Genomic DNA, 27,573 nt, shown 5'->3' on the forward strand with positions numbered 1-27,573 from the left:
TATCCGCTCCCACGTGTGTTATAACTGTGCAATAAATTCCCATTTTGAAAATGGTTTAGAATATAATCGGGTTGATTATTGTTTTGAGTTTATACATAAATTGTATAAGAACAAGTGAATGTAGATATTTTAGGGTTAGCCATTTTAAAGCTTGGAACTTTGTCATTTTCAATACAGAGCGGGCACCGTAATTATAAACCGACGCTAATTTATTAATTTGTTTTGAACTTGTTGATAAATAAAATTATTTATATAAGTTTTTATAGGTAATATTACGGATTTATATAGTATATTCAATGTTTTAACGCTTAAAGATCTTTGCAGTGGCCGTAAAAGCTACTGTCTTGATTTCACCTCTTTTATGGTATAGTCAATGGGTTTATTAAAGTCTACCTGCACTGTCTCCTATTTTCTCGGTGCATCTCCTTATGGCCCTTTTATAGAAATTAATTCAGTTTTCAAAAGTGCGCGTTACTTAATTTATAGCATCACTGAGGTCACAGATGCTAGTTAATTTGGCGGGCTCGAATGTAAATAAGATTTAATTCGTGTCGCTAATGTACTCATTTAGACTACAGCAGCGCCAACCGTGAAATAATTATTCCCTGGTAGAAATGGTACTTTCATACAGATGGGGTAAAGATAGTTTCATCCACTCGTATTTAATACCATGATACGGTAATCAGAGCATTTATTTCTTAATGTTTAGTATGTTTTCATCGTACAACGCGACATAACTTGTCCTGGAAATTTGGCTTTTTAATTTCTAGGGTGTAGCCATACGTAATCATTATCTAGCCAATTTGGCGGTTTAAGTAAAACATATTTTGTATGGCTTCTTCTGCGTCATACATTCAAGATTTTGTGTTTTCGGGTCAATTGAACGCGGAAGATTGTCGGCTAAAATTCACATTTTCTATTTGGAATAACTTATAAAATAATTCATATTTTAATATGAAATTTTGACAGTGTTGACAACTATCCATAATCTAATAAAATATTAAATTTTAATTTTAGGGTGCAGGTAAACTCTAAATGATAATTTTTCATCGATCATAACACATAAGTATTTAAAGGATGATACTCTTCCAATACCATGATTAGGTAGGCTTTTAATATCTGGTAAAACGTGTTTAAGTTGAGAAGAGATAATCATAAATTTAGTTTTCTTTTCGTTTAACATTGACTTTCGATTTATTAATTTATTTCTATATCACTTTCTATATTGCTAATTAGATTCGATATATCCGGTGATGCACCTTGAGTCATGATCCGCGTACTCAAATGCATTCCATTTAGTTAGAGTTCCCAATAAGTGTATTAACATATTCGAAGTGGATTTTGTTAGGAATTCTTCTGAGGACTGTCTGCATATGCACGGATAATTTATTACCAGGACCATAAGTGGCATAATTCCCCTAAGTGTGCCAATAAGAGCGTTTCCCATTGAAATGCATCAATGAGAGCTTGTTCTACACGGACCAAAGAAACGTAGGACTCGCGAATACCGATCTAGTACCCTATGTGCTCTTTGTAATGTTCCTGCCAATTTCGTCCCCGAATAAAGTGACGTCATTTACGTCATTTCCGTTAAACAAGGTATGATTGTAAAATTTATCTTACTGACACCTAGGAGCAACAAACACAAGGAGAACGCAGCTAGCCTTTAAACACGCTAACGAAGGGTTGTGTACGAATTTCATTGGACGAGCGTCACGAGCCTTTACGCTGAACGTTTTACGGGCGTGGGGGAAGACAATTTCCGAATTTTCCCCTTCCGACGGCAGCAGGTGCTAAAGCGTCTAGCCAATGAAAAACGTACACAAGAAAATCCATGACTTTTGACGGGTTGCGTTCTCCTTGTGTGGGGTGTTGTGTTTGTTGGTCCTAGCTGACACACTAAGGGTAATTATGCCGCTAATGCCAGGACGAAAGACTGTCTCGAAGAAATGGCGCCTTTAATGTCTTTGTTTTCTGCGCATCATTTTTCGCGCATTCAGAGGATAAGGGAGTCGATATAAACAAACAATGACGTGACATCTTCGAGAGCGTGTTTAGAAATTTGGAAAATAAGAAGAAGTCAGCTTTTCAATAACTTATCTCTGTTTAATGAAATCAAACGAACACTTCGTTGATTTATGTTTCAAAATAAGTTCCTCAAACGAAGACTGCTAGCGCTTCTATTTAACATACATTGACTCCCCTGTTCAGCACGATAAAAAATTACAGTGCTGCCAAATTTTTGGACAAATTCATATTAATTTTCCCCAAGTGTAACTAAATTCATTGTTGCTATAACCTTAAAATAAAAAATAATACCATAATCTCGACTTTCAAAATGCACAGTGTTCCAAAACGCGATTTTGGGCCAAAATTTTAAAGATTGCGTATAATAAATAATTGTACATATTTCGTATATTCAGAATACCTGGATTTGTCAAATCTAAATATTTTTTCACGCGACCCCTAGCGGTCAAGTTAGCTTCCTATTGACAACAGAAAAAACTTCAAATTAAAACAATAATAACATTTATGATTTCCTCAAACTTATTTAGTCCATAAAGAGTTGCTGAGGTTTACCCTCGGCTTTAACAGCAATAGTAAGTAGGGAGCTTTTGGTCCGCGTATCACGAAGGGCTTGCCCCACACTCCTACGCGCATTGTAATTATAACATCTAGAATCCCGTTTCGGGGCACAATAAGTGTTCAATCTCTTTCTAAACCTGACAATAAAATTAATTATTAGAACACTTCACTTGAGCTATGCTTGATCTAGGGAAAAATACTAAGTTAAATTTTGAAACTTTCTCGCTGAATTAATTTCTATAAAAAAGTTTATTTTGTTAGTTGTCGTTGATGATAAAATAATTTTTAACACAACCAAAAATAAACATTATTTTTTCCTCAAAAAAGAAACTTGCAAGACATTTATTGAAAACAACGTTATTTTAACGTTGAAAGGTTTATTGCAAAAGTTTGGTTCGAATCAGTTAAATTTATAAACTACAATTCAACATTAGTAGAAAGTTGAAAAACAACTCATAACGATATTTCAACCAGATTACCAAAATTTAACCAAATTGCAACGTTGCTTTGCTACATTTGATTTTTATAAGGACTTTCGTGTATTATTCTCGACGGACCTTGCTTTGGGATAACTCTAGAAAGGGCCCTTCTTCCTCTGATTGAAGGAAACGTTTTATAATAATAATCAGCTAGGCTAATACCCAAGGCACCACCTTAAGCCCAAGTCATCTAGCGACTTAAAATGCCTTAAACAGGTGGCCAGGTTACAATGCGTAGGAGGGTGGTGGAGAGCCCTTCATGCCACGCGAGCTAACAGCTCCCTACACTATTATCTTGCAGTAATGTTCGAAGGAACATGTCAAGGGCATTTTTGAAGGCAACACTCCCTTGCTCGTTGACCATGTTAAAAGTGTTTGTAACATTAAACGTACGGAAGTTTAACCATTTCCGCCAAAAAAAATTGGGAAATGATTTACTTTTATTGCATATTTATTGATTTTATGCCCATCGCGTATTCTACATCACCTACCACAATAAGGCGGGCCGAATTTTGCCGAAAAGAAATGCTAAAACACATAAATATTACAATATTAATATCTCCACGTATTTTCATTTCCGCAAAATAATATTGACCTGGAAATGTTTAGTATCGTCTAATGTATCCTAAAATTATATATATAAAAATCGGACGGGCGTTGGGGTGTTGGTTTTATCATAAGTCTATAATATTGTTCCATAAGGTTGTCACTTTGGGGCATATTTCACTGAGAGCTAGTAACGGAGTGACGCCATCAACAGATGAAAATATCCCCCTAGCGAGGCGCTTTCAAAGGCTACGTGTGACGCGTTAGCAAGCGGACGCAAAACGGCGACGAAGCCCGTAATGCAGTCTGTCTTGTGAATATCTCTCAGTCAAATTTTTGCATGTGAAGAATAGAAAGTGTCACAATTATCATCTTATGTAACCATATTATCCACTTATGGTTTTACTAATTCGACAAAAGAGACGAAAATGGCGCGAAATTTAAATTATTTAATTATAATTACTTGTTATTATGTTACATATGGTGTTATATACAAGTATTCTTACATTTATTTTAACTTATTTTTAAATGAGTGTGTCAAGTGTTACTCCTGGAGATATCTCCAATGGGCGTTTTTCCTTCAATTGGTTTTTGGATTTGAAGTAACTGGGGAATAATTTTCCTCCAAAAAGTGCAAATTTTCTTCTTGAAATGACCACCGACTGCGCTCGAATTGGGATGCAACACCAAGTACTCTTCGTTTTCCGCCGTGTATTGAGGCCAAACTATTTTCGTGTCCTCGCCGTTTGGGTTCCTGCAATATGTCAACGTTTTTTTAACACCGTAGACTTAAGGCACTGTCACACGATAGCTTTACACCCATTAGAGCCAGTGGCCTCCCTAGTGGAGTACCTTGATGGCTCAATAGATGTCGTTGTTGGCAGATAAGTCCGACATATTGTATTTGGTCCAACCAAAGCTTAACATCAAAATGTTTTTGATAAATTATGATTAACATCTTTTCGATTGAACAAAATAAAGTTAAAATATCTAAATGTACACGCCTCTTTTGTGTGTATCAACATAGATTTTTTCAACGGTTAAACTGATTTCCTGCAACGAAAGGGGGCGACACTTTACGGCCTCTTTTACTGGACAGTGGACGCAGCCAATTTAAACAATACACGACCTTCAGAATTGGACAATGGTATCTTATTAGTAGCCAGTATATTTAATTTGCAATTTCATAAGTAGCACAGTCAAAATAAAATAAATTTCCAGTGAACCCGGAAAAAAATGGGTACAAGCAACTCTCAACGGTTTTGGGTTCTAAATGGTCTCCTTATCATGTAAAAAAAATTATACCACTTTATGCGAAGGGGAACATGTCTAAAAATGGCCGCCATTTTGTCTATTTTTAGTTTTTTGACGTTCTTGCGTGAACGATACTACATAGGCCTATAGTTCCTTTGGCAAAGTTGTGCAGATCATAATTGTCTATCGTGTCATATCTCATTTGTTACCATAGCATGAGCGCCACCTGGTGGGCATAGACTGAACATGTGTAACAACCGAAATCTACCCTTTTTTGTTTTTTTTTGACATTCTTGCGTGAACGATACTATATTGGCCAATAGCTCCTATAGCAAATTTTATATAAGTTTAAGTAACTATTTTAAGATGAAACATAAATATTAAATATATTTTTGTTTGTTATAATTCTTCACAATCGGACACGTCTTCATTCTGTTCCTCATTTTCTTTATAAGAGTTGAGACAGCCGATTCCGTTGCATTCACCGCACATGGCCCAACAGTTTATGCCATATTTTCGACAAGAACAAGCTTTACCGCAGTTACTAACTTTACATCCACAAAATATAAAATGTAAAATCCTTTCCGGAGCTGGAGCTACTTCGGAACGAATAGGTTCCAAAACGTTATTATATATTTTCCAACCCCATAATTCGGGTTCCAAACTTTCCCCTAGCCATTCTTGGGTTTGGTAGTATACCCTTTTGATATGATTTTTTGCAGCTTGCGACGTGGGAGGAAGCGAGGCTAATTCAAAAGAACTTTTCAAAAGTTGCTTCGAAGCGAAGTTGTACGTAAGAAATTTATGTTCGTGAAGAGTTTTGGTTCTAGCATTTGCACCGTAAAGTTTTAAAATAATTACCTCTCCAGCTTTCATAAGCTCTTGACGATCTGAGTTTCTTATGTTGAAGAATTTTGCATTTTGAATTAAACTTGGGTTATCCACGAAAAGTTTAAGGACTCTATTCTTTCCTTTCTTATAAAAAGAAGACGTAGTTTCGCAACCCGAAAAGGCATGGATAAAAGGCCGAAAAGTTTCGTCTTCAAACTGTGAATATCTGTAATTTTGTCAGGTTTGGAATTTTTTCCAGGTCTTATCATAAAAAATCCTTTTTTTTACAATGATATATTAGCAAAACCATTATATCTGTGTCGTCAGCAACAATAAATACGTGGTTATTTCTTCGTTTCAGTCCTAACGAAGTTGTTATTAATACAGTATCTGCGTCCGAGGGAGCGTGAGTGACATTAATTTTAGCCTTTTACCAATTCCTTACGAGATCTTTTACGAGTGCCTTTTTCTTGTTCAAGTTTGAGAGGAAATCGCTTTGAGGTACTGAGAAAAACAGTTCTGGTTTAATAACTATATCTGGAATATTTTTTTGGTCTCTTTGGGTGTTCTTTCGACTTGGTACTTCTGTGTTCTAAATCATAGCCGTCAAATACTACTGTAATATTCGAATTATTTGATCCGTGGTGATATTTTGAGGAGTGAATGTACTGTTCTACAATATTGGAGTAAGTTGAAGGTCGGTGCCAAACAACTTTGTATAGTAAATGCCCACTATCAATCACAAAGATGTTATTAACATTCTGTATGACCGAATTAGTTGGAGTTTCAAGTTTATCTGGTTCCTTCAAAAGATTAGACTTGGTGGTTTTTCTCAAGTACCCATCAACAAAAATTGAGGAAGGGAATGAAGACAGTTCGTATTTGAAACATTCCTTTAAATCTTCTGTAGTTGTGTTAGTACAAATAATACGATTGAAAAGCTGTGAAGGGTTCATAGGGACCTTGTCTCCATCTTTTCCCACCAGGAGGTGCTTACGCTATTTTAACAAATAATATATCAAACGATAGCAAATGTGTTTCTTGACAACTTTGCTATAGGAGCTATTGGCCAATATAGTATCGTTCACGCAAGCATGTTAAAAAAAACTAAAAAAGGGTAGATTTCGGTTGTTACACATGTTCAGTCTATGCCCACCAGGTGGCGCTCATGCTATGTTAACAAATGAGATATGGCACGATAGACAATTATAGTCTGAACAACTTTGCCTAAGGAACTATAGGCCTATGTAGTATCGTTCACGCAAGAACGTCAAAAAACTAAAAATAGACAAAATGGCGGCCATTTTTAGACATGTTCCCCTTCACATAAAGTGGTATAACTTTTTTTACATGATAAGGAGACCATTTAGAACCCAAAACCGTTGAGAGTTGCTTGTTCCCATTTTTTCCGGGTTCCAATACAACTTGCCTGTGCTAAAGGAAAAAATACTAAAAACTCTCCTAAGGCCAAATATAATTTTTTGCGTCGATGCTCGCCGTCGTGGTGTTTTTTAACTTACTGAGTACCAGCCTTAACACAGTTTTTTTTAATTACTGAAAATGGAATACAACTATTATGGTACGTGGCGTATTAACAAGACTATGGTGATGCTCAGGGTTCTCGTAGAATTGGTGGTGGTTAACCAGCCAATACATTTTAAAATGCGCCCAATGTCTAACATTCGACATAGTTTAAGCACCGCCTGATTCTGCAGAAGCATTCGCCAATGGAGCGTTGTATGAATATGTATTTAAAGTTTTTTAATTACTTTTTTTTAAAAAGTCTTACCCAGTTTTGGCGAAATTGGTCAAGTATCGCATAAATCGCCGGGTGAATTGTTTTTCGAAATCTGGTCGGTGGTCAGCGGGATCCAAAGTGTGTCCAAAGCTGTACTGCAGATCTGACCCGTGAGTAACTCCTAACCACTCTGGGAATTGTACGTCGTCTGGTTGGTAAGTGAAGTAATACTTAAAGACATTTCGGCCGTTGGCGGCGTAGACTTCTTCGACGTCCGCCAGAGGACAATGGAAGGCAACGTCATTACAGACCTCCATTGTCATGTCTCTGAAGACATTGGGATCGTCTTTCTTAGAAGGGTTCTCGTAAATCGCTCTCACGATGTCGGCAGTGACGCCTCTGAGATCAAATACGTCACTGAAGACCTTGTTCATGTCGCTCACCGATATTTGAAACTGATCCCGTAGCTCGAAAACGAACGGATAAAATGATGACAAAAAAATGGATGCCTCATCTTTCACGGAACCCGTCAGTATGTCCGCTTGGTTGATAGCCGTTGCGTTATTTAGTATATTCAACGGATGGTCGTAAATAAAGTTTCCATCAGCCACCGGTTTGAACACGTAGAAGTTTCCGTATCGCACATCAGGTTCATTGTCCATCAATTCGTAAGGGTCCTTTCCTCGCAGACACTCGAGAACGTTTTCCGCGCTGGCGACGTTTGAAGGGCAACCGACGTTGGAGGCTAATTGCGAAGCTCGTCTGAGTAAAACGGACTTTGTCTCGAAGGCGAAACTGGCGTGAGATGCTCCGCTTTGCATAATGGCTCTGTGGAACAAGTGGCGGCTCTGAGGAAGCAGAAGATGGTAACCGACGCTGGAAGAGCCCGCGCTTTGACCACTCAAGGTCACCGAACCGGGATCTCCACCGAAGAAGCCAATGTTTCGTTGAACCCATTCCAAAGCCAACACTTGGTCCATCAGACCGACATTTCCGGGCGCGTCGGGGTGGTCCATGAACAGGAACCCGAACGACGCCACTCTGTAGTTGAACGTCACCACGATGACATTCCCCTCGGTGGACAAAGTTGAGGCATCGTACAAAGACATTTCTGCAGCCCCAGCGGAAAAACCACCGCCGTGGATCGAAACGATGACCGTTGATTTCTCTGGTAAAGTCTGAAATAAATATTACATCAGGACTAAAAGTTAAAGCGCATTGCGTACTACCAGAAGACATTTGGTCATAAGTAATGTTAATTTTATAATTGTTAAAATTTTTAAAAAAGACTGATACTTCATGGAGTTTTAAAATATTTTATTTATTTACAAATATTAGAAGCTTTCGGACCGTGGTCCTTCCTCAGCTAGTCAATTATACATTTTTCTAGCTGAGGAAGGACCACGGTCCGAAAGCTTCTAATATTTGTAAATAAATAAAATATTTTAAAACTCCATGAAGTATCAGTCTTTTTTAAAAATTTTTACTATTCAAAATAACCATGGAACAAAATTTTAAAATTTATAATTAATTTTATAAGTTAAAGTTGTTCGATGCATGGAGCTTGGAAGAAACATTTTATGCGCTTCTGGTATTACTTATGACCTTAATTACGTACAATATATCTCTTAGGGATCAATGACTATGACGAAAGGATTTAGACGCCTTATGGTAGATTTTGATATTTTTAAGGTAAAGGAGCATGTTTGAGCATGAGAGGGTTTGGGAGCTAGGCGAAAAATCTACATAATCATTATCCCGACGTATAAATAAATTATTGGTTTAAGGAATTTCCGAGATTGCCCGTTTGGCGTTTAGGACCGAAGGTTTTACTTCATTTGGAAATTAGTTAAATTAATATAAATATTACGCTTCGTTCTCTCCCTACGTGAATGAGCAAATAAGCAATTATAGTGATTACGTGGCTTAAGACTAACAATTATTCGCGAGCTGTTACTAGTCTTTGGAAACGTCAGGTAATGGGGAACCAAAAACTGCCGCCAGTAACCTATTTAAAGCATCCGCAAAGGTTTATTGAAAACAAGGTTTTCAACATTAAAAATAACGTTCACTTTGCGAAAGCAAATGTAAATAATTAAATTGAATATTTAAATTGACTATTACAAGTATCTCCTACGTTTTTGGCTTCTATATCGCAATCATAGTAATTTGGCAGTAAGCTCACCAATGAAGATAGTATGGTGTGACTAGTTTCCTCAAACGAAAACTATTTTTACGCAATCACTCCGAAATCGTCCAGTTATATTTATTGCGTTACTTACGCTACTAGTAACACTTACCTTTGGCTTGTACACGTTCACATGAAGACAGTCCTCCGAAGGATTCGTAACAGAATCCACTTCAAATCTGAGATTACTCCGATCCAGAATTCTAATTGGAAGTGTCGATTGTATGCAGCCGGACTTGAGAGAAGTGGCGTCGAAGACATTGGTCCAGTTCTTGGCGGCCACCGGTGGCTTGAAGCGAAGTTTCCCGACGGGGGGTTCGGCGAATGGAATCCCGTAAAACACCACCAACTGCTTTCCCAGCGTGGACACCTTCTCGATACCCCGAACCAAACCGGTCTCGATTTTCACTACGTTCCCACACTCACCGAATTTAATCACCAGCAAGAACATCGCGGTTTTAACAAGGGCTGGCGCTACCCAGTTCCTTCCGAACCACATCATCCTGCCGTTGGAACTTTCAAAATAATTCTTATCATTATATTTTAAAGAGTAAATATTTCGCATTTAAGTGGTCTTTGGTTAATGAAATCCCGAATTTTTATTTAATTAAACTTCAATGTTGGAAATAGTAGACAGGGAAATAAAATAATACAGTTGTTGCGCTTGTTAGAATGGAAGTCTCATGCGTGACGAAAAACACCTTTTACAACCATTTTAAAAATTAAATTTACAGTTTTAGCGAAGTGTTTCATTTTTGATTCTATTGTATTTTCCTCAAGCCGTATGCGGGAGTGTGAAGGTTAAGAGACAAAGTTTGCCTAGACCGAAGTATTCAATACCAAAAGTGCCATGGGCGGCTCCAGACAAATATTTTAGGGAGGGCCACCGTCGTAGATTTTTTTCAAGACATAGAAAACAGACACTTGTGGATTTGTATACCCATGCACCGTAATACTACTTACAGTACTAGAAAGGTGGTGAAGGGGAAAGAGGAATACTGGGCCTTGATTTAGGTCAAGAGAGTCCACCCATGGCACAGTAGGTATTAGTGCACCATAGGCCTTCTATAAAACCATAAAACTCTATACAGCTTTTTAGACATTTTTAGAATATTTTATAAGAAAGCACTTGCATTTGATATTCTAAAGTTCCCATAAAACTTATTGTTTGTCCGTTATATATAGGCCTACTAGGTTTAGTTTCGACGAAAATTACGACGCCATCGTTGAACAGTTGCACTACAACCGTAATTTCATAAATAGGTTTACTAAAATAATTTTATCACTAAGATACTTGTGACTTACCATAATCGCATAGCGGCATACGTGCACCAAAAACAAGTTGAAGCAGCGCCAAAAACGAGGTTTTTGTGTAGTTATAAATTGTAATTATAAATAACAATAACATTTCCTGAAGTTTAATAAAAAAAACACAATGTATCGTACATTTTCCATTGGCCTGGCTCGCGCCCTTGCCTCCTCTAGAAGAAGGAATGAAAACGGCCGTCAACGCCTCGCCGTTAAGCGCTGCAGCTGCCGCGGCTTTGAAATTTATCTCCGAATACGGGTCTCGATTTTCCAGAAGTGAGTCAGTGACTCGGCCTGCAGCTGCAAGAGCTTTAGCATATAGTTAACGGCCGAAGTTCCGCTGTTAAAGCTCTGGCAAATTTATCTCCGCAGGTATACGTTACGTATAGCTCTTCTTTAGTTGCAGTATCTCTTGCATGTAAAAGACCTTGATGGCATGTAAACAGTAAGCTGTATTGATTTCTTACACGTATATTAAAATGATACTCATCGTAAATATCAACTATTTTGGGGGGGGGGCATGGCCCCCTGAAAAGTGCAAAGTATATTGTCCCCTTTGTTAACACAGCTTGGCGTTGTGATACACGCAGTATATATGGTCTCTGAATGTATCTATAATATATTTTAATATACATATATTACATTACGTTACTTAACGTTACATTACATTACATTTCGTTACATTTCTCATTATATTTATACTTAACTCAAAAGAACCAATTACGTAACTTTGAGGGAAATATATTGGATCTTAATTTGTTTCGATAATCAAAAGAAAATTTACCCTGGACTTTGTGAAACAGGATAAATATCATCCCGTTTTCTTCTATAACGGATCATGATATTCCGGACACTCGCGTCAACCTTACTCGAACTACTGACTAATATTCGAGGAAGACTATCCACACACATTTAGTACATGTATGCCATGGAACTATATTCCTACAAAATCTATAAACTCCACTGTCTCCAAGAGGTAAAATAAACTATCTTTGCCCAGTTGGTTCTCGGATGGCCTCACAAAAGCTCAAAAACTGAAGAAATACTTACACAGGAAATTAAAGCGCGCGATCTCAACTGAATACACTAGACAGTTGCAAGGCCGTTTTAAAATCTCTCATTTCACGACTTTTCCGACCTTCGTAGGCCCTATTATATGGAATCGTAGGCCCCAATGTCTCCTAAAATTTTCGGAGGCCCTAGGCAGTTGCTAACATCTTACTTTCCAGGAATTCTCTAAACCTGATTCAGTCGACCGAGATAGAAAGAAGTTTCTCAACTTATGAATAATGGCCAACTACTCAACAGCAATGTAGATATTACCTATGAATTGCAAATTCATATTTATCCGCATAGCGACGTTAATAAATTGCCCGATATACTACCAAATAATATCTTTAACTCGCATATCACCAGAAATTATGTTGAAGAAGCTATTAAGAAGTTGAAACCAACGACTGTACCCGGAAAAGATTTTTTACCGAATTTAATTATCAAAGGTTGTACCTTTGATAATATCTTCAATCTCCAAGAAAGGATTTCAAGGCGATCCGTCAAATTAGAGACCAATTACCGTCCATCTTCAACTCCCAATAATTCCATTTTAATTGGTTTTTGACTCGAAGATATATTTGATCATAACTTTAAATTTGATAGGGCTTAGCCTTTTTCCCCCTTTTTCTTATGAAAAAAATCTTTTCGCGTAATTTAACTGTATTATAGTTCATTAGTGGTTTTAATTAACATTTTCCTTCCTGGGTGCGCCACTGACCTCAGGGCTCTTTTTTAGGTCTCCTTTTGGTCAATGTATTTGAGAAATCCCGCCCTCTTTGCACATTCAAAACTCTCACAATTATCCGCTGGCCATAATATTTATAAAATTGTTAAATCACTTCCTAACTGTTGATAACTTCAAGACGAACTTTATAATTTAAATTTATGGAGACACCAAAATAATATACCAATCAATCATGATAAAACAATAATCGTTTAATATATCAAGAAAACAACAAAAAATAAAATCAACGACATAATATTGAATCTACAAATAAATGTTAAAGATTCGAACGAATTTTTTATGCTAAACTTTTATTTACTAATAATGTTATTTAAATTATTATTCAGACCATAAACTCTTTACACATTCAAAACAATCACTTCCTGAATATTGACCAATTCTATACGAACTATATAATTTAAATTTACGGAGCTACCAAAATAATATACCAATCAATAATTATAAAATAATAATCGTTTAATATATTATGAAAACGAAAGAAAAATTAAATTAATATTAACGACAAAATATTGAATCGACAAGAAAATCTTAAAGATTGGGGCGTATTTTCATTCTAAACTTTTATTTACTAATAATGTTATTTAAATAATTATTAAGCAAATAAACTACTTGGAAAATTTCTAAGCAAATTTAATCTTTTCCTTGTCTTGTAGCTCTATACAAATTCAAGTTTATTGTTCAGTAACATAAACTTAGCGAAAATTTAAACTATCCAAAGAAAGATATATCTTTCCTAACAGCCGGTAGTCCTAAAATTACTTTACATTATTCGCCAACCTTAAGGAAGTATAAAAACGATGTAACCTTGAATACAATTTTAAAACGTTACAATGTCCCGAAATTCTTCAATGTTTGTTTATAAATTGCAATCCCCCGATAACAGAAATATGAAGTGTTTTCACGGCGACCTACGAATTTCAAATATTTTAAATAGAATTATGCCTAATACCAATAAATATGCCTACAATAATATTCTTCCAATAAATAATACTAAATCTGTAATTTAGTTAAAATTTAATTAAAATTGTAAAATATGTCATTTTTGTTTTAATTTCATTTTATTAACGAACAAAACACAGGGTCCAATAAGTGTATACTGTAATTGTAATATACTGCTATTATTATAATAAATGATAACATTACAATGAATTACTTTTATTAAGATAATATGACAAAATTTGGTAGTGAAAGAAGTATTCCTTACAGAATTACGATTCATTTTCTTCGACGGTTCACGCGCCAAATCTCAGCAACGTTTTTGTGTAATGTGTGAGCAAATAAATAAACGTAGCATGTGTGTGTGGGGGCATGATCTACTACATATTTATCAGGCCCCGCCTACGAAACATTTCATGGCGCCCTCTGTTGATTGAAATGCCACTACAAATGTCGTCTTAAAATTTTAAAGGTTTAAAACAAATATTTGAAAACGAGAACCACCGTTGGTCTAAAGGTAACAATGAACACGGCTGAAGAGGTCAAAAAGACCAACAACGTTTGGGGAAACTAAAATATATTTATTTATTAAATTAAACCGATAAGCGGTACTTAGGCCGATAAGCCTTCAAGGCGAAGGTACAAGTTAAAACTAACTGATACAAATATTTATATACTGAAATAAAATAATATCAAAAGTTAAAAGTTTAATTTACACAATAATTATTGTTAATTATGTGTTATATAATTATGTATATTTAAAAAATATTTAAATTATATGATTTGTAATTTTTAATTGCTAACTTATCAATTTATTAAATAAAATTATGAAATTATATTTATATTCAATTCTTTTCGCTCTTTGTCTAATATAGTAGTATTATCGACTACGACATGCTTGACAAATAAGGTCCGGCCTAAATATTCTAAAAGAGTGCACCAGGAAACGTGTGGATACCCAATTGTATGTTTTAAGTTGCTTAGATTCGTTCCTGACATAAATGCAGTAAAAATAGCGCTCTGTGAAACAGATAAATTAACCACCAAAATTTCGATTATTCGTAAACATTTCGGGTAACTGTTTATTTATGTATATTTTTCGCGGTTATAAAACGATTTAATATGAAAAAAATTAGATTTTATTCCGGATAATTTTCGGTTATGGATAAAAACCAATAAAACGGTTATTTCTATCCAAACGCCGAACTCTAAGTGAAATAAATGAAATTAAGAATATGCCTTTCTATAAAGTCATTACGCTTGCCGAACTTGTTTTAATTTATCGCTTTCGTCACGAGATACGTAGGAGTTCAGTTTTGAAGGTTAGATCTTTATAAAAAGGGCGACTCCTTGAATTTTAATTCATGTCTTGTTCAACTTGTTAAAATGTTCCACGCGCTCTTTCATATTTTAGCGTACAAGGCACGCGCATTTATTTTACTTCAGGGAGCACGCGTGAAATCGCTCGAGCCCGTTTACGCTAAAATATCAAGACGCGCGTGGAACTTTTTAACAAGTTGAATAATACATAAATTGAGTTTATGCTAGCGTCTATTGGCTATCATAGTGAAACGCCACTTCTACGTCACGAGTGACGCGTCCGATACATCTAAACAAGAAGGCCAATGTTACTTCATTTAAAGGAATATTGTTAATAAATCAAAAAATTCCTCTACAAATTCATAATTTTTAAATTGGACCGATAACTCCTGCTAAGTGTTACTTCTGGACAAATCCACTACAAACTCTTCCTGTTTGGTTGGTTTTTGGATTTGAAGTAACAAAGGAATAATTTTCCTCCAAAAAGTACAAATTTTCTTCTTGAAATGATGTCCGACGGCCGTCGAATTGGGATGCAACACCAAGTACTCTTCGTTCTCCGCCGTGTATCGAGGCCATAATATTTTAGTCGCCTCGTCATTTGGGTTTCTGTAAGAAGAAGTCACCTTCAGATCACTCTTAAGACAGAAATCCGCCAACCTTCAATTTTTATTACAGATGTATAAAAACCCCCCTACAACGACAAACGTTTCACCAATTCAACTTAATTTCAATAATAATTATTAAGGAAAAGCCTTCAAAAATGGGGAAATCTAACAAGGAGACTACCCGATGTGGTTATCACCGATTTTATTGAAACTCGGGGGTTAGGTAGACCTTATGGTAGTATGAAAATTCATTAAGGAAAAAATTGCAATGGGCTTTTGTTTTACCATGGCAACCGAATATGTTTTTGACCTCTCCATTTAAAAAAGTATGGGATTTTCTCGGTTACCCAAATTTTGTTAAAATTGAACCAAAACTGATAAATTTTACCGAAAATCCTTGATAAATTTAACCAAAATAGGTCAAATTTATCTTTTTGAGTAAGTTTTGAAAATTTTATTTTTAAAATTTTTTAAGTAAGTATCCTGTGAAACCGAGAAAATCCCATGCTTTTTTAAATTCAGACTTTTTCGTTTTGAGAGGTTAATAACATTTTCGGTTGCCATAGGAAAACTAAAGCTAATTGCAACTTTTCCCTTGGCCAATTTTCATACTACCAAACTACCATAAGATCTACCTGACCCCCGAGTTTCAACAAAATCGGTGATAACCACCTCGGATAGTCTCCTGGTAAGTAAATGTACTTATAAAAAAACTGCTACTTCATGGAATTAAAAAATATTTATTTTGATGAAAATATTTTTTAATTCCATGAAGTAGCAGTTTTTTTTATCATAAATCTTTTTTACCATTTTAAAATGGAACCATGAATCGAAACTTTAAAATTCAAGATAAATGTAATTATATATTGTTTAACCGAAAGAAAGCGTAGCATTCAGGGGCAATTTGTTTTCTACAATTAAGGATGGTTATTCAGCGACTGCGAAAAACTTTGGATTAGGGCTAGAGATGTTTATATAATCACTTAATTATGAAAATAATTATTCGAAAGTTGCTCGTGGGTGTGGTCTCGTTGTCATTGCTATGACATTACCACGTTGATGGTGGTCAAGTGAATATTTGACAAACCGCATAATGTACTGTTTTCCTCGGTATCAAGATACTACGAAGTATTAATCCATTTAATTTATTTTATTTTATCAGCTAGGCTAATACCCTAGGCACCACTTTAGACCTAACAGTAATATTACCAAATGTTTGTTTTAGGATTAATGATAAAATGATTAAATGATTATCATGAAATGTTCTAAAGATTATTTGATTTTTGGTTTCGAAGAACTTTCTTATACAACGCATTCTTCGAAGTTTCTCTCAATTTGACTGCTAAAAGAAGGACTGTTAGCCCGACCAATAATTAAAAGTCGCTTAAATCTATTATTTCTTTCATATTATTAAAGATATTAAAAAGTAATTTCCTTTTTCCGTCTTACCCAGTTTTGGCGAAGTTTATCCAGTAGCGCATAATTCGTCTGGTGAATTGTTTTTCAAATTCTGACCTGTTTTTAGCAGGGTCTAACATATGTCCGAAAGTGTACATCAAATCGGAACCGTGATGAGCTCCGAGCCATCTTGGGACCGGTAAGTCTTCTGGTCGGTAAATGAAGTAATACTTGAAGACGTTGAGGCCGTTGGCGGCGTATACCTCTTCGACATCAGCCAGAGGACAATCGAAAAAGCTATCGCTGCACATCCTGATGGTCATATCGCGAGCAAGGTCAGGGTCGTGTACCTTAGAAGGGTTCTCGTAAACTGCCTGGACCACGTCGGTGGTCGCGGATGTTAGCGCTAAAATGCCAGTGGCCACGTGCGTGAAATCAGTCATCGATGTTCGAAACTGTTCTCGGAACCGGAAAGTTAGTGGGTCTAAAGCGGCCAATAATATGGAAGACTCGTCTTTCACGGACCCAATCAGTATGTCCACTTTGTGGATATTTGTGGCGTTGTTCAATATCTTCAAAGGGTGATCAGCAATGAAGGTCCCATCTGCCACCGGCTTGAACATGTAGACGGTATCGTAACCTGTCTGAGGTTCATTTTCCATTAACTCGAAAGCATCTTTTTCTCGCAGGCACTCGAGAACCTTTTCCGGACTGGCGACGTTTGAAGGGCAACCGACGTTGGAGGCAAATTGCGAAGCTCGTCTGAGTAAAACTGACTTTGTGTCGAAGGCGAAACCGGCGTGTGGTGCTCCGCTTTGCATGATGGCTCTGTGGAACAAGTGGCGGCTCTGAGGAAGCAGGAGATGGTAACCGACACTGGAAGAGCCCGCGCTTTGACCAGTCAAGGTCACCGAACCGGGATCTCCGCCGAAGAAGCCAATGTTCCGTTGAACCCATTCCAAAGCCAACACTTGGTCCATCAGACCGACATTTCCGGGCGCGTCGGGGTGGTCCATGAACAGGAACCCGAACGATGCCACTCTGTAGTTGAACGTCACCACGATGATATTCCCTTCGGTAGACAAGGTTGAAGCTTCGTAAAGAGGTACATTTGAACCACCTCGAGAAAAACCACCTCCGTATATCCAAACAAGTACTGTCGCTTTTTCCGGTAAGTTCTGTCAAGAGAATGGAACGTTTTACAATTTCCACAATTTCAACCCACTATTTTTGCTTTCCCTCCTCGAGGCGAAAAGTGACAATGTTATGAGGGATTATGTTACATATAATACAACTACCGTAAAACTTGTAAACTGCTGCAATATCCTATGATGTACTTCAGCAAAAATGCTGGATATTAAAATGAGCTGGTCGACCCTAAACTCTCCTTCGTGGGCCCTAAGCACTGTGCTTCATGTGCCTTATAGTAAATTCGGCCGGCCAAAGTCCTTAAAATAATACTCAATATGACCCAATCCATTAGGGTACGCCTATGTATATTTTTCGATTTTCTCAGAAGTAAGGGCCTTTATTTTGTTAGTCCTAACTCTCTTTTTCTTAACCTTTTCATTTTAGGCTTAAATGGCCACAATCACGTTTGAACTTTATTTAAAAATAATTTAGCTATGTAAAATAAATTACCAGGCTATATTAACTTTTCCAGCTTTTTACTTATATATTAACAGGTTATATTAATTTTTCCAGCTTTTTACTTAAATATTACCAGGCTTTATTATTTTTTCCAGCTTTTTACTTATATATTAATTTTTCCACATTTTTAATTATAAATATATAACTTTTAATTATTTTTTTAAATCTTAATTATAATTTTGTTTAAGTTTTTAATTTTGGTTTTTTCTAAAATTTTATAATAAATTAATTTTTATCAATTTTTACTTTTAAATTAATATGTATAAAGGTTTACTTATAAATTAATTTTGACCAATTAATTTTATTACTTAAAAATAAATATTAACCAATTTTTACTTATAAATTAATATTTATTAATTTTTACCAATTTTTTCTAAAAAATAACTTTTGCAAAATTTTTATAATAAATTCATTTTTACCAATTTTTATAATAAATTAATTTTAAGCAGCAATTTTTCTTTATAAAGTAGTTTTTACCAATTTATAATTATAATGATATTTTAATCCGGTATTCAAATTTTGTATTTAAAACTATATACTTCATTCCAAAACGTTCCTAGGCGCCCGACCTAAGTCTAAAATTAAATTCTAGAACTATAAGGTAATGAAAAAGATTTCATATCATTCTTTGATTGTTCATAATTATACACCAGAATTTCTACATTTTGCAGTATTGGACAAAAATCCAGATAAAACGAAACTGAACAGACTGTCTTAATTGTGAAGATTTTTCACGAGGTTTTACCTTTGGTACAAATACGTTGAGATGCAGACAATCTTCCGATGGTTTGGCGGCGATCGGGATGTCAAATGTTTTCAAATAATCAGTAGGCAGTTTAAAAGGAAATCTCTTTTGGACACAATGGGGTGTGACCGAAGTGGCGTCCAGGACATTGGTCCAGCTCTTGGCGGCAACCGGTGGCTTGAAGCGAAGTCTTCCCACGGGGGGTTCGGCGAATGGAATCCCGTAAAACACCACCAACTGCTTTCCCAGCGTGGACACTTTCTCGATACCCCGAACCAAACCGGTCTCGATTTTCACGACGCTACTGGCTGGAAGACCGTTAATTTGACCAAATCCAGTCCCGCATAAAATCAACGCGATTTCAAAGATCCTCATCTTTTTTGATCGAGGGCTCAAATTAAAATGCCAGACAACGTTTACTTAGAACGAATAACTTCTTAGTCCTTGAACGAAACATATTTTGTCCATTAAATTATTATAAAATTTTACATTTTCTAAATGAAAGACCAAACAGGGAAGTTTTGACATCACAAAAGATAATTTTGACTAGAAAAATATTTAATATCAGAAGAATTTTTTTTTTGGGAAATGTCGCGAGATGTGACTTATTGTAAGATGAAAATATAAATGGTTTTAGTTCTTCAAAAATTTCCTTATTTTATATTTTCAAATTTAAATGTAGATTATGAACTTTTAAATAAATAATCTTTGTGGTGGGGCTTAACGTTGAAAGTCTCTAGTAACGATTTAGACTATTTTTTAGTAAACATCGATAAAATTGTTATCAATGGGGATCTCAACTAGTGTTGTAAGTCGAAAAAATTTCCGGAAAATGACCGAGGCCTTTTTTCCGGAATATTTTTACGGAAAAAATAAAAGAAAAGATTTCATTCCATGATTAGTCTAATATTATTTGCAAATTTAAATAAACCGGCATTTTCGGCTTATTTTTCGATTCTAAAAGTAAAGCTAAACCTCTAGACTAGCTTTAAAATGATTATCAATGTAACACTAGTAATGTTTTGAAGAATGTTTACTGTTATTATACGTTTTATATCTATACAAAGTTAAAGAAATCAAAAACCCTTAAGAAGTAATTTATGTTTAAATTTTTTATTTTTCCGATTTGCGGAAAATTTTCTGGAAATTAGATCGAGGTTGTTTATGGCCATCAAACCATAACCAAAATGTTTTTGGGGATGTCACCCAAATAAAACAGTGATGCCCCGAGTGAGGATTGAACTCACGACAGTGGCGTAGCGTACACGGGGTTTGCCGGACAGCTTTCCCTGGGCCCCCGACCTTTTGGGGGCCCCATCGCGATCGCGAACCAGAAGAGGTGGGAATCACTGCAGGTGGAAAAAAAATAGGGTTAAAATAATTATTTCAACTATTCCATAATTTCATCTAAATTAAAGGTTATATTTAAAAAATAAATGGCTTCAGCGGCCTATGAATTTCAAAGCAGTAGGTTTAGCAATAGGCCTTTCTATAAAGTAACATTGGCCTTCTTGTTTAGATGTATCGGGCGCGTCACTCGTGACGTAGAAATGACGTTTCACTATGAAAATTCGAGGAGTCATCCTTTTTATAAAGATCTAACTTTCAAAACTGAACTGAACTCCTACGTATCTCGTGACGAAAGCGATACATTAAAACAAGTTCGGCAAACGTAATGACTTTATAGAAAGGCCTATTGAGTTGGGAATATTAATCTAGAGATCCAATCAAATCTGCTCACCGCGAAACCAGTTTTGTAAATTACGAATGTGTTGTCTGCCCTAAATTGACGAGAAAACTTTCTAATTCGACTCGTGCCGCCATCCGCTTTTTAATGTAGGGATCTTAAATCTATTGGCCGACAAACGCGATAGATGGCCACACGGGTAGAATGATAAAATTTTCTCGTCATTTTAGAGCAGACGGCAGTCACGAGACTCACGACACATTCGTATTTTTCAAAACTTGTTTCGCGAAGTACCGAAATCTGAAGTCAAATTTCCATCGCCACTGCTCCAACTGTCCACCTAGACTCCTAGTGAAATGAAAATTTCAACGAGGTTAATTGCACCCGAGGCCGGGAGTAGTGGCGTACTCCTGTAATCCCAAGTGTCTGGGAGGCAGAGTTTGTGGATGGCTGTTTGAGTACGACCACCTATCCTCCAACGGGTGGACGGAATACTTCCACCACGGGTGTCCCACTTCTATCCCCAGGTATCCCCCCTGTTGGCGTGGCCTTTACACATATCTCACATTTCTCACCCAGTGGCGTAGCCAGGAAAATTGGGCTCCAATGTAAGATAAGAAAATGGGCCCCTGTGACATGTAAATTTTTGCGCGTTCCAATGTACGCGATTGGGTGCGTTGGCCTATTTTCGTCACTGGCTTCCAATATCGTGATAATGACATCACGGTAATCTATATAAATAAAATCTGATGTATATATATTGGTTTGTTACCTTCTATGCACGCCCAAGATAATTGTCCGATTCGCACGAAATTTGGCCTGTGGCATTGTGGCCCCTGCCGTCAGGTTATAGGGGCATCTTGAGATTGCTAACCTTCGTAGTTTTTGACCACGGGACCAATAACCGGTGACCGCAAGACCGAAACCCCTGACCTCACGCTGTCAGGAGACGCGGTTATTAAGAGAGACGGGAGTTTACCTCTCTGGCTCTAATTGCCTCACTTAGCTGCTGAATGGCACGACCTTCGACCCGTTTCGCTCGCGTTCGTTCTCTTTTCGCAGCCCACCCCTTCCCCTCTCTATCCGTGTCACGCAGACACCTTTGTCCGGGCCGTATTCATTCCACGCATACCCATAATACCAACCGATATGCCATAATTAGGCTTAGTGATTTTATAAAGATTTTTTAAACTAAACGTCATTTAAAAATTGTTTTTACCTCTCCGAGGGGACAAAGTCCCCTAGGAGGGGTTATACAACGACCGTGTCTGTCTGTGGGTCTGTGGGTGGGTCTGTGGGTGGGTCTGTCTGTCTGTCAGGACTGCGAACGCGTTCGCATTTTCGGTGCAAAGTGTAATCACTGCGTACGCAGTTTCTCAAAGGGTTGGCAAAACCACCGTGTGACGGTGAGCGTTAACGGATGCATTTGCGGTTTCATCGGATGGTGTTTTTTCGCTCACCGTCGTGACGGTTTAGTGTGTTACGTTTTTATGCGTAGGTTGTGAGTGTCGAATTTGTTGTGTTTGTGTTCTGATGGTTGTGCATGTTGAGTCTGTTGTGTTTATATGGGCGTTTTCTCTCCAACTTCTTCTTAATGACTTTGGGACGGACCGAGTGCTGAGTGTAATGCTACCTCTCAACGTCCAATGGCAGGGTTTCCACCAGTTGTACACGGTATTCGTCTTAGTATCAATTTGCGATCGCATCGGGCGGGATTTGAACCCGAGACCTCCTGATTAACAGGCGGACGTTCTACCACAGAACCACCGACACTTGTTACGCCTTATTGAAAATTAGACCTTCAGCTTTATCGGAAGCGTATTTAATAGAGTACGAAATTTTGGTTTAATTGAAATAGAATTGAAATTGAAATTATTGCATCGAAGAAATTCTAATTTAGCGTTTCTCTATTGATTAAAAACAAATGCGCCACCCAGGTTTCGAACCCAGACCATTCGGCATGGCAGTCGAGCGCTCTACCACAGAACCACCGATAGCTGCTTAGATTCACTGAAATTAAGACAGGCATCGTAAGCATAATAGGTAATAAAGTCTTTTTTTATTAATGAATTTATGAAGGCCTAATCTGGTATTTTTTAAAGGTTAAATCTTGTTTTAGCGCAGTCAGCCGAGATTAGAGGGTTAAAGGGTAGACCCTGTGGGTGGTCCACTTTTTTAACGACCTATATATAGTTCTGTTAATTCAAAGGAGATAAATTAACGTTAATTGCTTTAAGAGCTGGCGGTTAGTCAAGTGGCTCTCTGTGCTTTGTTGATGGTAAGGTTTTTGCTTCTTGTAAATACATTTGGTGTGGATATTTGGATATCTACGATTTCTAACGCAGTCAATGATTTCTTGGGTGTGCGAGTCATTATATGATATTGGAAATTGGACGGCATTGGTATTTTTCATGTGGTATGCGTCACAACGTCAACAGGAAGTGAACGAGTCGTCCACTACCAGATATCTACGGTATCTTCATCAAGGGCGAGTGTTGAAATAAAATGAGCGTTAAAGATGCGGCAAGTATTTCGTAAGCGAGTAATTCCAAAAAGCCTCTGTAGATATTTCTTTCATTAAAATTTGCTTCGTATTATATTTAACTGATAAACTTGTTCTGTAAAAGGGTTTAATTCAATTGTGCATTGTTATAGTACGTCTAACTTACTGTTGTAACTACTTAACTTATGATATTCTGAATAAATTAAAATTGGTCGTTTCGTCTCAATTATTTTAATTATAATTAAAATTTTATACCGGGCGGGATAGAAATGGGTTAATATTTTTAACAAATAACTCTTAATTGCGGAGATATATCTTTAAGGGTTATCTCGAGAAATTAATACCACTAGGGACAATTCTTCCGAGGAGAGGTATATTTTGGCTTGCCAACTTGTTCTTATCTTATATTTGGTAATTTTAACAATTTTACGTTTAATTAACCGATGAATAACAGGGCGTATTTTTATAGTTGTCATCAAATCTCGAAGGTAAATATTGCATATTTACTCTTTGTTAAATTACCCTGCAACCATCGATATATAAGAGTAAAACACGAGAATACATACTAAGGTCGATGTAAATCATTCTTGCAAAACCCCACCCCCGAACTCAATCTTTTATAGAATGGTCTATTTCCAATCAATCTTAGCTTCGCAATGACAATTAATAAAGCACAAGGGCAGGCACTTAAAACTGCGGGAAACCCATGCTTTATGTGGCGTGCTCAAGAGTTGAAGCTGCAAATAACCTGTACATACTTACTCGGAGAAACTAAAAATATTGTGTACAAAAACGCTTTATCATAATTACATCTTAAACTAATCAAAGAAATCAAATATATGTTAATATTACAAGATATGATATTCTGCACGTTTGCAATTTAAAAAAATTGCTATTTACTATTTAAAAGTAATTTAATTTGCATATTTAAAGTAAAGTGCATTTTGTTCCCGTTTTCTAAACCCCAATATACTTCGCTACAATTTCAATTTAACCCAACTTATGATTAAAGATGACTTGTGATAGTTCTTACAACTCTTGAATTGGCAAGATTTTTATATATTTAATTTACACATTGGTAAAATAAAATAAACCTTAGTTTAATATTATATCTGGTTAATGTGACTTAAAACAAATACCTTTGAAATCCAATCAGTAAAATCAAGAATGTATTTATTTATACTCAGGGAGAATGAATAGGTCGAGACTATCGACGGACACGTTGAGCCCCTAACCCCGTCGCGCTAAAGGGGGGGGGGAGGGATAAAGGAGGCGGTCTTATTTTTTGCGTCCTCGCTGCAGCGTTAATCGCGTCGAAAAACGTAATTTTTAAGAACCAATGAGATTGCAGTATTATTTGATATTATTTAAGCGGTGGAATTGGAGAAACGCTAAAAATAATCTCGACATATTCATTCTCCCTGAGTATAAATAAATACATTCTTGGTAAAATAAAGAAAATTTACGCTTCAAATCAAACTTGGTCGAACCCCTCGGGCCTCGTCCTCCAGTCCTGATTTTTTTTCTTTAGACTGCCAGCAGCCAGCACCGACCGCGGATACGAGATTTAAAACTGAACCGAACTGAATTTTTCAGACTTTTTACCCCCACGCTATAGCATTGGCCTCGCAACTAGGGAATCACGTGGTTAGACGGGAGCCCCAAGTGAGAATTGAACTCCCGACCTTCAGATTATGACACTGACGCGCTGCCATCTGCGCTATCGAGGCGGTTGATACCAAATGAAACGACAACCAAAATTTCTTGGGGGATAATGTCACCCAAATAAAATGGTGATGCCCCGAGTGAGGATAGAACTCACGACCTTCAGATTATGAGACTGACGCGCTGCCATCTGCGCTATCGAGGCGGTTAATGGCAAAAAAAACGAAAAACCAAATTTCTTTGGGGGATAATGTCACCTAAATAAAACGGAGATGCCCCGAATGAGGATAGAACTCACGACCTTCAGATTATGAGACTGACGCGCTGCCATCTGCGCTATCGAGGCGGTTAATGGCAAAAAAAACGAAAAATCAAATTTCTTTGGGGGATAATGTCACCTAAATAAAACGGAGATGCCCCGAATGAGGATAGAACTCACGACCTTCAGATTATGAGACTGACGCGCTGCCATCTGCGCTATCGAGGCGGTTAATGGCAAAAAAAACGAAAAACCAAATTTCTCGGGGGATAATGTCACCCAAATAAAACGGAGATGCCCCGAATGAGGATAGAACTCACGACCTTCAGATTATGAGACTGACGCGCTGCCATCTGCGCTATCGAGGCGGTTAATGGCAAAAAAAAACGAAAAACCAAATTTCTCGGGGGATAATGTCACCCAAATAAAACGGAGATGCCCCGAATGAGGATAGAACTCACGACCTTCAGATTATGAGACTGACGCGCTGCCATCTGCGCTATCGAGGCGGTTAATGGCAAAAAAAAACGAAAAACCAAATTTCTCGGGGGATAATGTCACCCAAATAAAACGGAGATGCCCCGAATGAGGATAGAACTCACGACCTTCAGATTATGAGACTGACGCGCTGCCATCTGCGCTATCGAGGCGGTTAATGGCAAAAAAAAACGAAAAACCAAATTTCTCGGGGGATAATGTCACCCAAATAAAACGGAGATGCCCCGAATGAGGATAGAACTCACGACCTTCAGATTATGAGACTGACGCGCTGCCATCTGCGCTATCGAGGCGGTTAATGGCAAAAAAAACGAAAAACCAAATTTCTTTGGGGGATAATGTCACCTAAATAAAACGGAGATGCCCCGAATGAGGATAGAACTCACGACCTTCAGATTATGAGACTGACGCGCTGCCATCTGCGCTATCGAGGCGGTTAATGGCAAAAAAAACGAAAAACCAAATTTCTCGGGGGATAATGTCACCCAAATAAAACGGAGATGCCCCGAATGAGGATAGAACTCACGACCTTCAGATTATGAGACTGACGCGCTGCCATCTGCGCTATCGAGGCGGTTAATGGCAAAAAAAAACGAAAAACCAAATTTCTCGGGGGATAATGTCACCCAAATAAAACGGAGATGCCCCGAATGAGGATAGAACTCACGACCTTCAGATTATGAGACTGACGCGCTGCCATCTGCGCTATCGAGGCGGTTAATGGCAAAAAAAAACGAAAAACCAAATTTCTCGGGGGATAATGTCACCCAAATAAAACGGAGATGCCCCGAATGAGGATAGAACTCACGACCTTCAGATTATGAGACTGACGCGCTGCCATCTGCGCTATCGAGGCGGTTAATGGCAAAAAAAAACGAAAAACCAAATTTCTCGGGGGATAATGTCACCCAAATAAAACGGTGATGCCCCGAGTGAGGATTGTACTCACGACCTTCAGATTATGAGACTGACGCGCTGCCATCTGCGCTATCGAGGCGGTTAATGGCAAAAAAAACGAAAAACCAAATTTCTTTGGGGGATAATGTCACCTAAATAAAACGGAGATGCTCCGAATGAGGATAGAACTCACGACCTTCAGATTATGAGACTGACGCGCTGCCATCTGCGCTATCGAGGCGGTTAATGGCAAAAAAAACGAAAAACCAAATTTCTTTGGGGGATAATGTCACCTAAATAAAACGGAGATGCCCCGAATGAGGATAGAACTCACGACCTTCAGATTATGAGACTGACGCGCTGCCATCTGCGCTATCGAGGCGGTTAATGGCAAAAAAAACGAAAAATCAAATTTCTTTGGGGGATAATGTCACCTAAATAAAACGGAGATGCCCCGAATGAGGATAGAACTCACGACCTTCAGATTATGAGACTGACGCGCTGCCATCTGCGCTATCGAGGCGGTTAATGGCAAAAAAAAACGAAAAACCAAATTTCTCGGGGGATAATGTCACCCAAATAAAACGGTGATGCCCCGAGTGAGGATTGTACTCACGACCTTCAGATTATGAGACTGACGCGCTGCCATCTGCGCTATCGAGGCGGTTAATGGCAAAAA

At 37.3% G+C, this 27,573-nt stretch overlaps 3 protein-coding genes and 15 non-coding genes across 18 annotated transcripts; all 18 read right to left on the minus strand.

The window, feature by feature from the left end:
* Nucleotides 1-4,118: 4,118 nt before the first annotated feature.
* LOC149956356 (acetylcholinesterase-like) lies at nt 4,119-7,551 on the minus strand. Its single transcript, XM_090164712.1, has 2 exons — nt 7,486-7,551; nt 4,119-4,365 (listed from the first exon to the last, which is right to left on the minus strand). Exons 1-2 carry the CDS (start codon nt 7,515-7,517, stop codon nt 4,149-4,151), a joined length of 249 nt encoding a protein of 82 aa, XP_090020838.1. The 5' UTR covers nt 7,518-7,551; the 3' UTR covers nt 4,119-4,148.
* Nucleotides 7,552-7,615: 64 nt separating this feature from the next.
* On the minus strand, nt 7,616-10,121 carry LOC149956357 (acetylcholinesterase-like). Its single transcript, XM_090166878.1, has 3 exons — nt 9,735-10,121; nt 7,674-8,612; nt 7,616-7,624 (listed from the first exon to the last, which is right to left on the minus strand). Exons 1-3 carry the CDS (start codon nt 10,119-10,121, stop codon nt 7,616-7,618), a joined length of 1,335 nt encoding a protein of 444 aa, XP_090023004.1.
* A 5,255-nt stretch (nt 10,122-15,376) lies between these two features.
* Nucleotides 15,377-19,828, minus strand: LOC149956358 (acetylcholinesterase-like). The gene is made up of 3 exons (XM_090166880.1): nt 19,386-19,828; nt 17,042-18,168; nt 15,377-15,593 (listed from the first exon to the last, which is right to left on the minus strand). The coding sequence occupies exons 1-3, from the start codon at nt 19,758-19,760 to the stop codon at nt 15,377-15,379; spliced, it is 1,719 nt and encodes a 572-aa protein (XP_090023006.1). The 5' UTR covers nt 19,761-19,828.
* A 5,544-nt stretch (nt 19,829-25,372) lies between these two features.
* Nucleotides 25,373-25,445, minus strand: TRNAM-CAU (transfer RNA methionine (anticodon CAU)). The gene has a single exon. It is a non-coding gene; the product is annotated as a tRNA-Met (tRNA).
* A 68-nt stretch (nt 25,446-25,513) lies between these two features.
* Nucleotides 25,514-25,586, minus strand: TRNAM-CAU (transfer RNA methionine (anticodon CAU)). Its single transcript has one exon. It is a non-coding gene; the product is annotated as a tRNA-Met (tRNA).
* Nucleotides 25,587-25,654: 68 nt separating this feature from the next.
* Nucleotides 25,655-25,727, minus strand: TRNAM-CAU (transfer RNA methionine (anticodon CAU)). Its single transcript has one exon. It is a non-coding gene; the product is annotated as a tRNA-Met (tRNA).
* A 67-nt stretch (nt 25,728-25,794) lies between these two features.
* TRNAM-CAU (transfer RNA methionine (anticodon CAU)) lies at nt 25,795-25,867 on the minus strand. Its single transcript has one exon. It is a non-coding gene; the product is annotated as a tRNA-Met (tRNA).
* Nucleotides 25,868-25,935: 68 nt separating this feature from the next.
* Nucleotides 25,936-26,008, minus strand: TRNAM-CAU (transfer RNA methionine (anticodon CAU)). Its single transcript has one exon. It is a non-coding gene; the product is annotated as a tRNA-Met (tRNA).
* Nucleotides 26,009-26,076: 68 nt separating this feature from the next.
* TRNAM-CAU (transfer RNA methionine (anticodon CAU)) lies at nt 26,077-26,149 on the minus strand. Its single transcript has one exon. It is a non-coding gene; the product is annotated as a tRNA-Met (tRNA).
* Nucleotides 26,150-26,217: 68 nt separating this feature from the next.
* On the minus strand, nt 26,218-26,290 carry TRNAM-CAU (transfer RNA methionine (anticodon CAU)). Its single transcript has one exon. It is a non-coding gene; the product is annotated as a tRNA-Met (tRNA).
* Nucleotides 26,291-26,358: 68 nt separating this feature from the next.
* TRNAM-CAU (transfer RNA methionine (anticodon CAU)) lies at nt 26,359-26,431 on the minus strand. Its single transcript has one exon. It is a non-coding gene; the product is annotated as a tRNA-Met (tRNA).
* A 67-nt stretch (nt 26,432-26,498) lies between these two features.
* Nucleotides 26,499-26,571, minus strand: TRNAM-CAU (transfer RNA methionine (anticodon CAU)). Its single transcript has one exon. It is a non-coding gene; the product is annotated as a tRNA-Met (tRNA).
* A 68-nt stretch (nt 26,572-26,639) lies between these two features.
* On the minus strand, nt 26,640-26,712 carry TRNAM-CAU (transfer RNA methionine (anticodon CAU)). The gene has a single exon. It is a non-coding gene; the product is annotated as a tRNA-Met (tRNA).
* A 68-nt stretch (nt 26,713-26,780) lies between these two features.
* On the minus strand, nt 26,781-26,853 carry TRNAM-CAU (transfer RNA methionine (anticodon CAU)). Its single transcript has one exon. It is a non-coding gene; the product is annotated as a tRNA-Met (tRNA).
* Nucleotides 26,854-26,921: 68 nt separating this feature from the next.
* Nucleotides 26,922-26,994, minus strand: TRNAM-CAU (transfer RNA methionine (anticodon CAU)). Its single transcript has one exon. It is a non-coding gene; the product is annotated as a tRNA-Met (tRNA).
* A 209-nt stretch (nt 26,995-27,203) lies between these two features.
* On the minus strand, nt 27,204-27,276 carry TRNAM-CAU (transfer RNA methionine (anticodon CAU)). Its single transcript has one exon. It is a non-coding gene; the product is annotated as a tRNA-Met (tRNA).
* A 68-nt stretch (nt 27,277-27,344) lies between these two features.
* TRNAM-CAU (transfer RNA methionine (anticodon CAU)) lies at nt 27,345-27,417 on the minus strand. Its single transcript has one exon. It is a non-coding gene; the product is annotated as a tRNA-Met (tRNA).
* A 68-nt stretch (nt 27,418-27,485) lies between these two features.
* On the minus strand, nt 27,486-27,558 carry TRNAM-CAU (transfer RNA methionine (anticodon CAU)). The gene has a single exon. It is a non-coding gene; the product is annotated as a tRNA-Met (tRNA).
* Between the last annotated feature and the right edge of the window lie 15 nt (nt 27,559-27,573).

Source organism: Leiobunum rupestre, chromosome 2 (genome assembly GCF_980474605.1).
Source record: "Leiobunum rupestre chromosome 2, qqLeiRupe1.1.hap1, whole genome shotgun sequence".
Lineage (NCBI taxonomy): Eukaryota > Metazoa > Arthropoda > Arachnida > Opiliones > Sclerosomatidae > Leiobunum > Leiobunum rupestre.

Coding starts and splice junctions, on each gene's coding strand:
- LOC149956356 (XM_090164712.1), bottom strand. CDS start 7,517: ATGCGATACTTGACCAATTTCGCCAAAACTGG. Junction 4,366..7,485: donor ACCAATTTCGCCAAAACTGG/GTAAGACTTTTT, acceptor GACATATTGCAG/GAACCCAAACGGCGAGGACA.
- LOC149956357 (XM_090166878.1), bottom strand. CDS start 10,121: ATGTGGTTCGGAAGGAACTGGGTAGCGCCAGCCCTTGTTAAAACCGCG. Junction 8,613..9,734: donor TGAACGTGTACAAGCCAAAG/GTAAGTGTTACT, acceptor TATTTATTTCAG/ACTTTACCAGAGAAATCAAC.
- LOC149956358 (XM_090166880.1), bottom strand. CDS start 19,760: ATGAGGATCTTTGAAATCGCGTTGATTTTATGCGGGACTGGATTTGGT. Junction 18,169..19,385: donor TCAACGTATTTGTACCAAAG/GTAAAACCTCGT, acceptor TTCTCTTGACAG/AACTTACCGGAAAAAGCGAC. Junction 15,594..17,041: donor ATAAACTTCGCCAAAACTGG/GTAAGACGGAAA, acceptor TTCTTCTTACAG/AAACCCAAATGACGAGGCGA.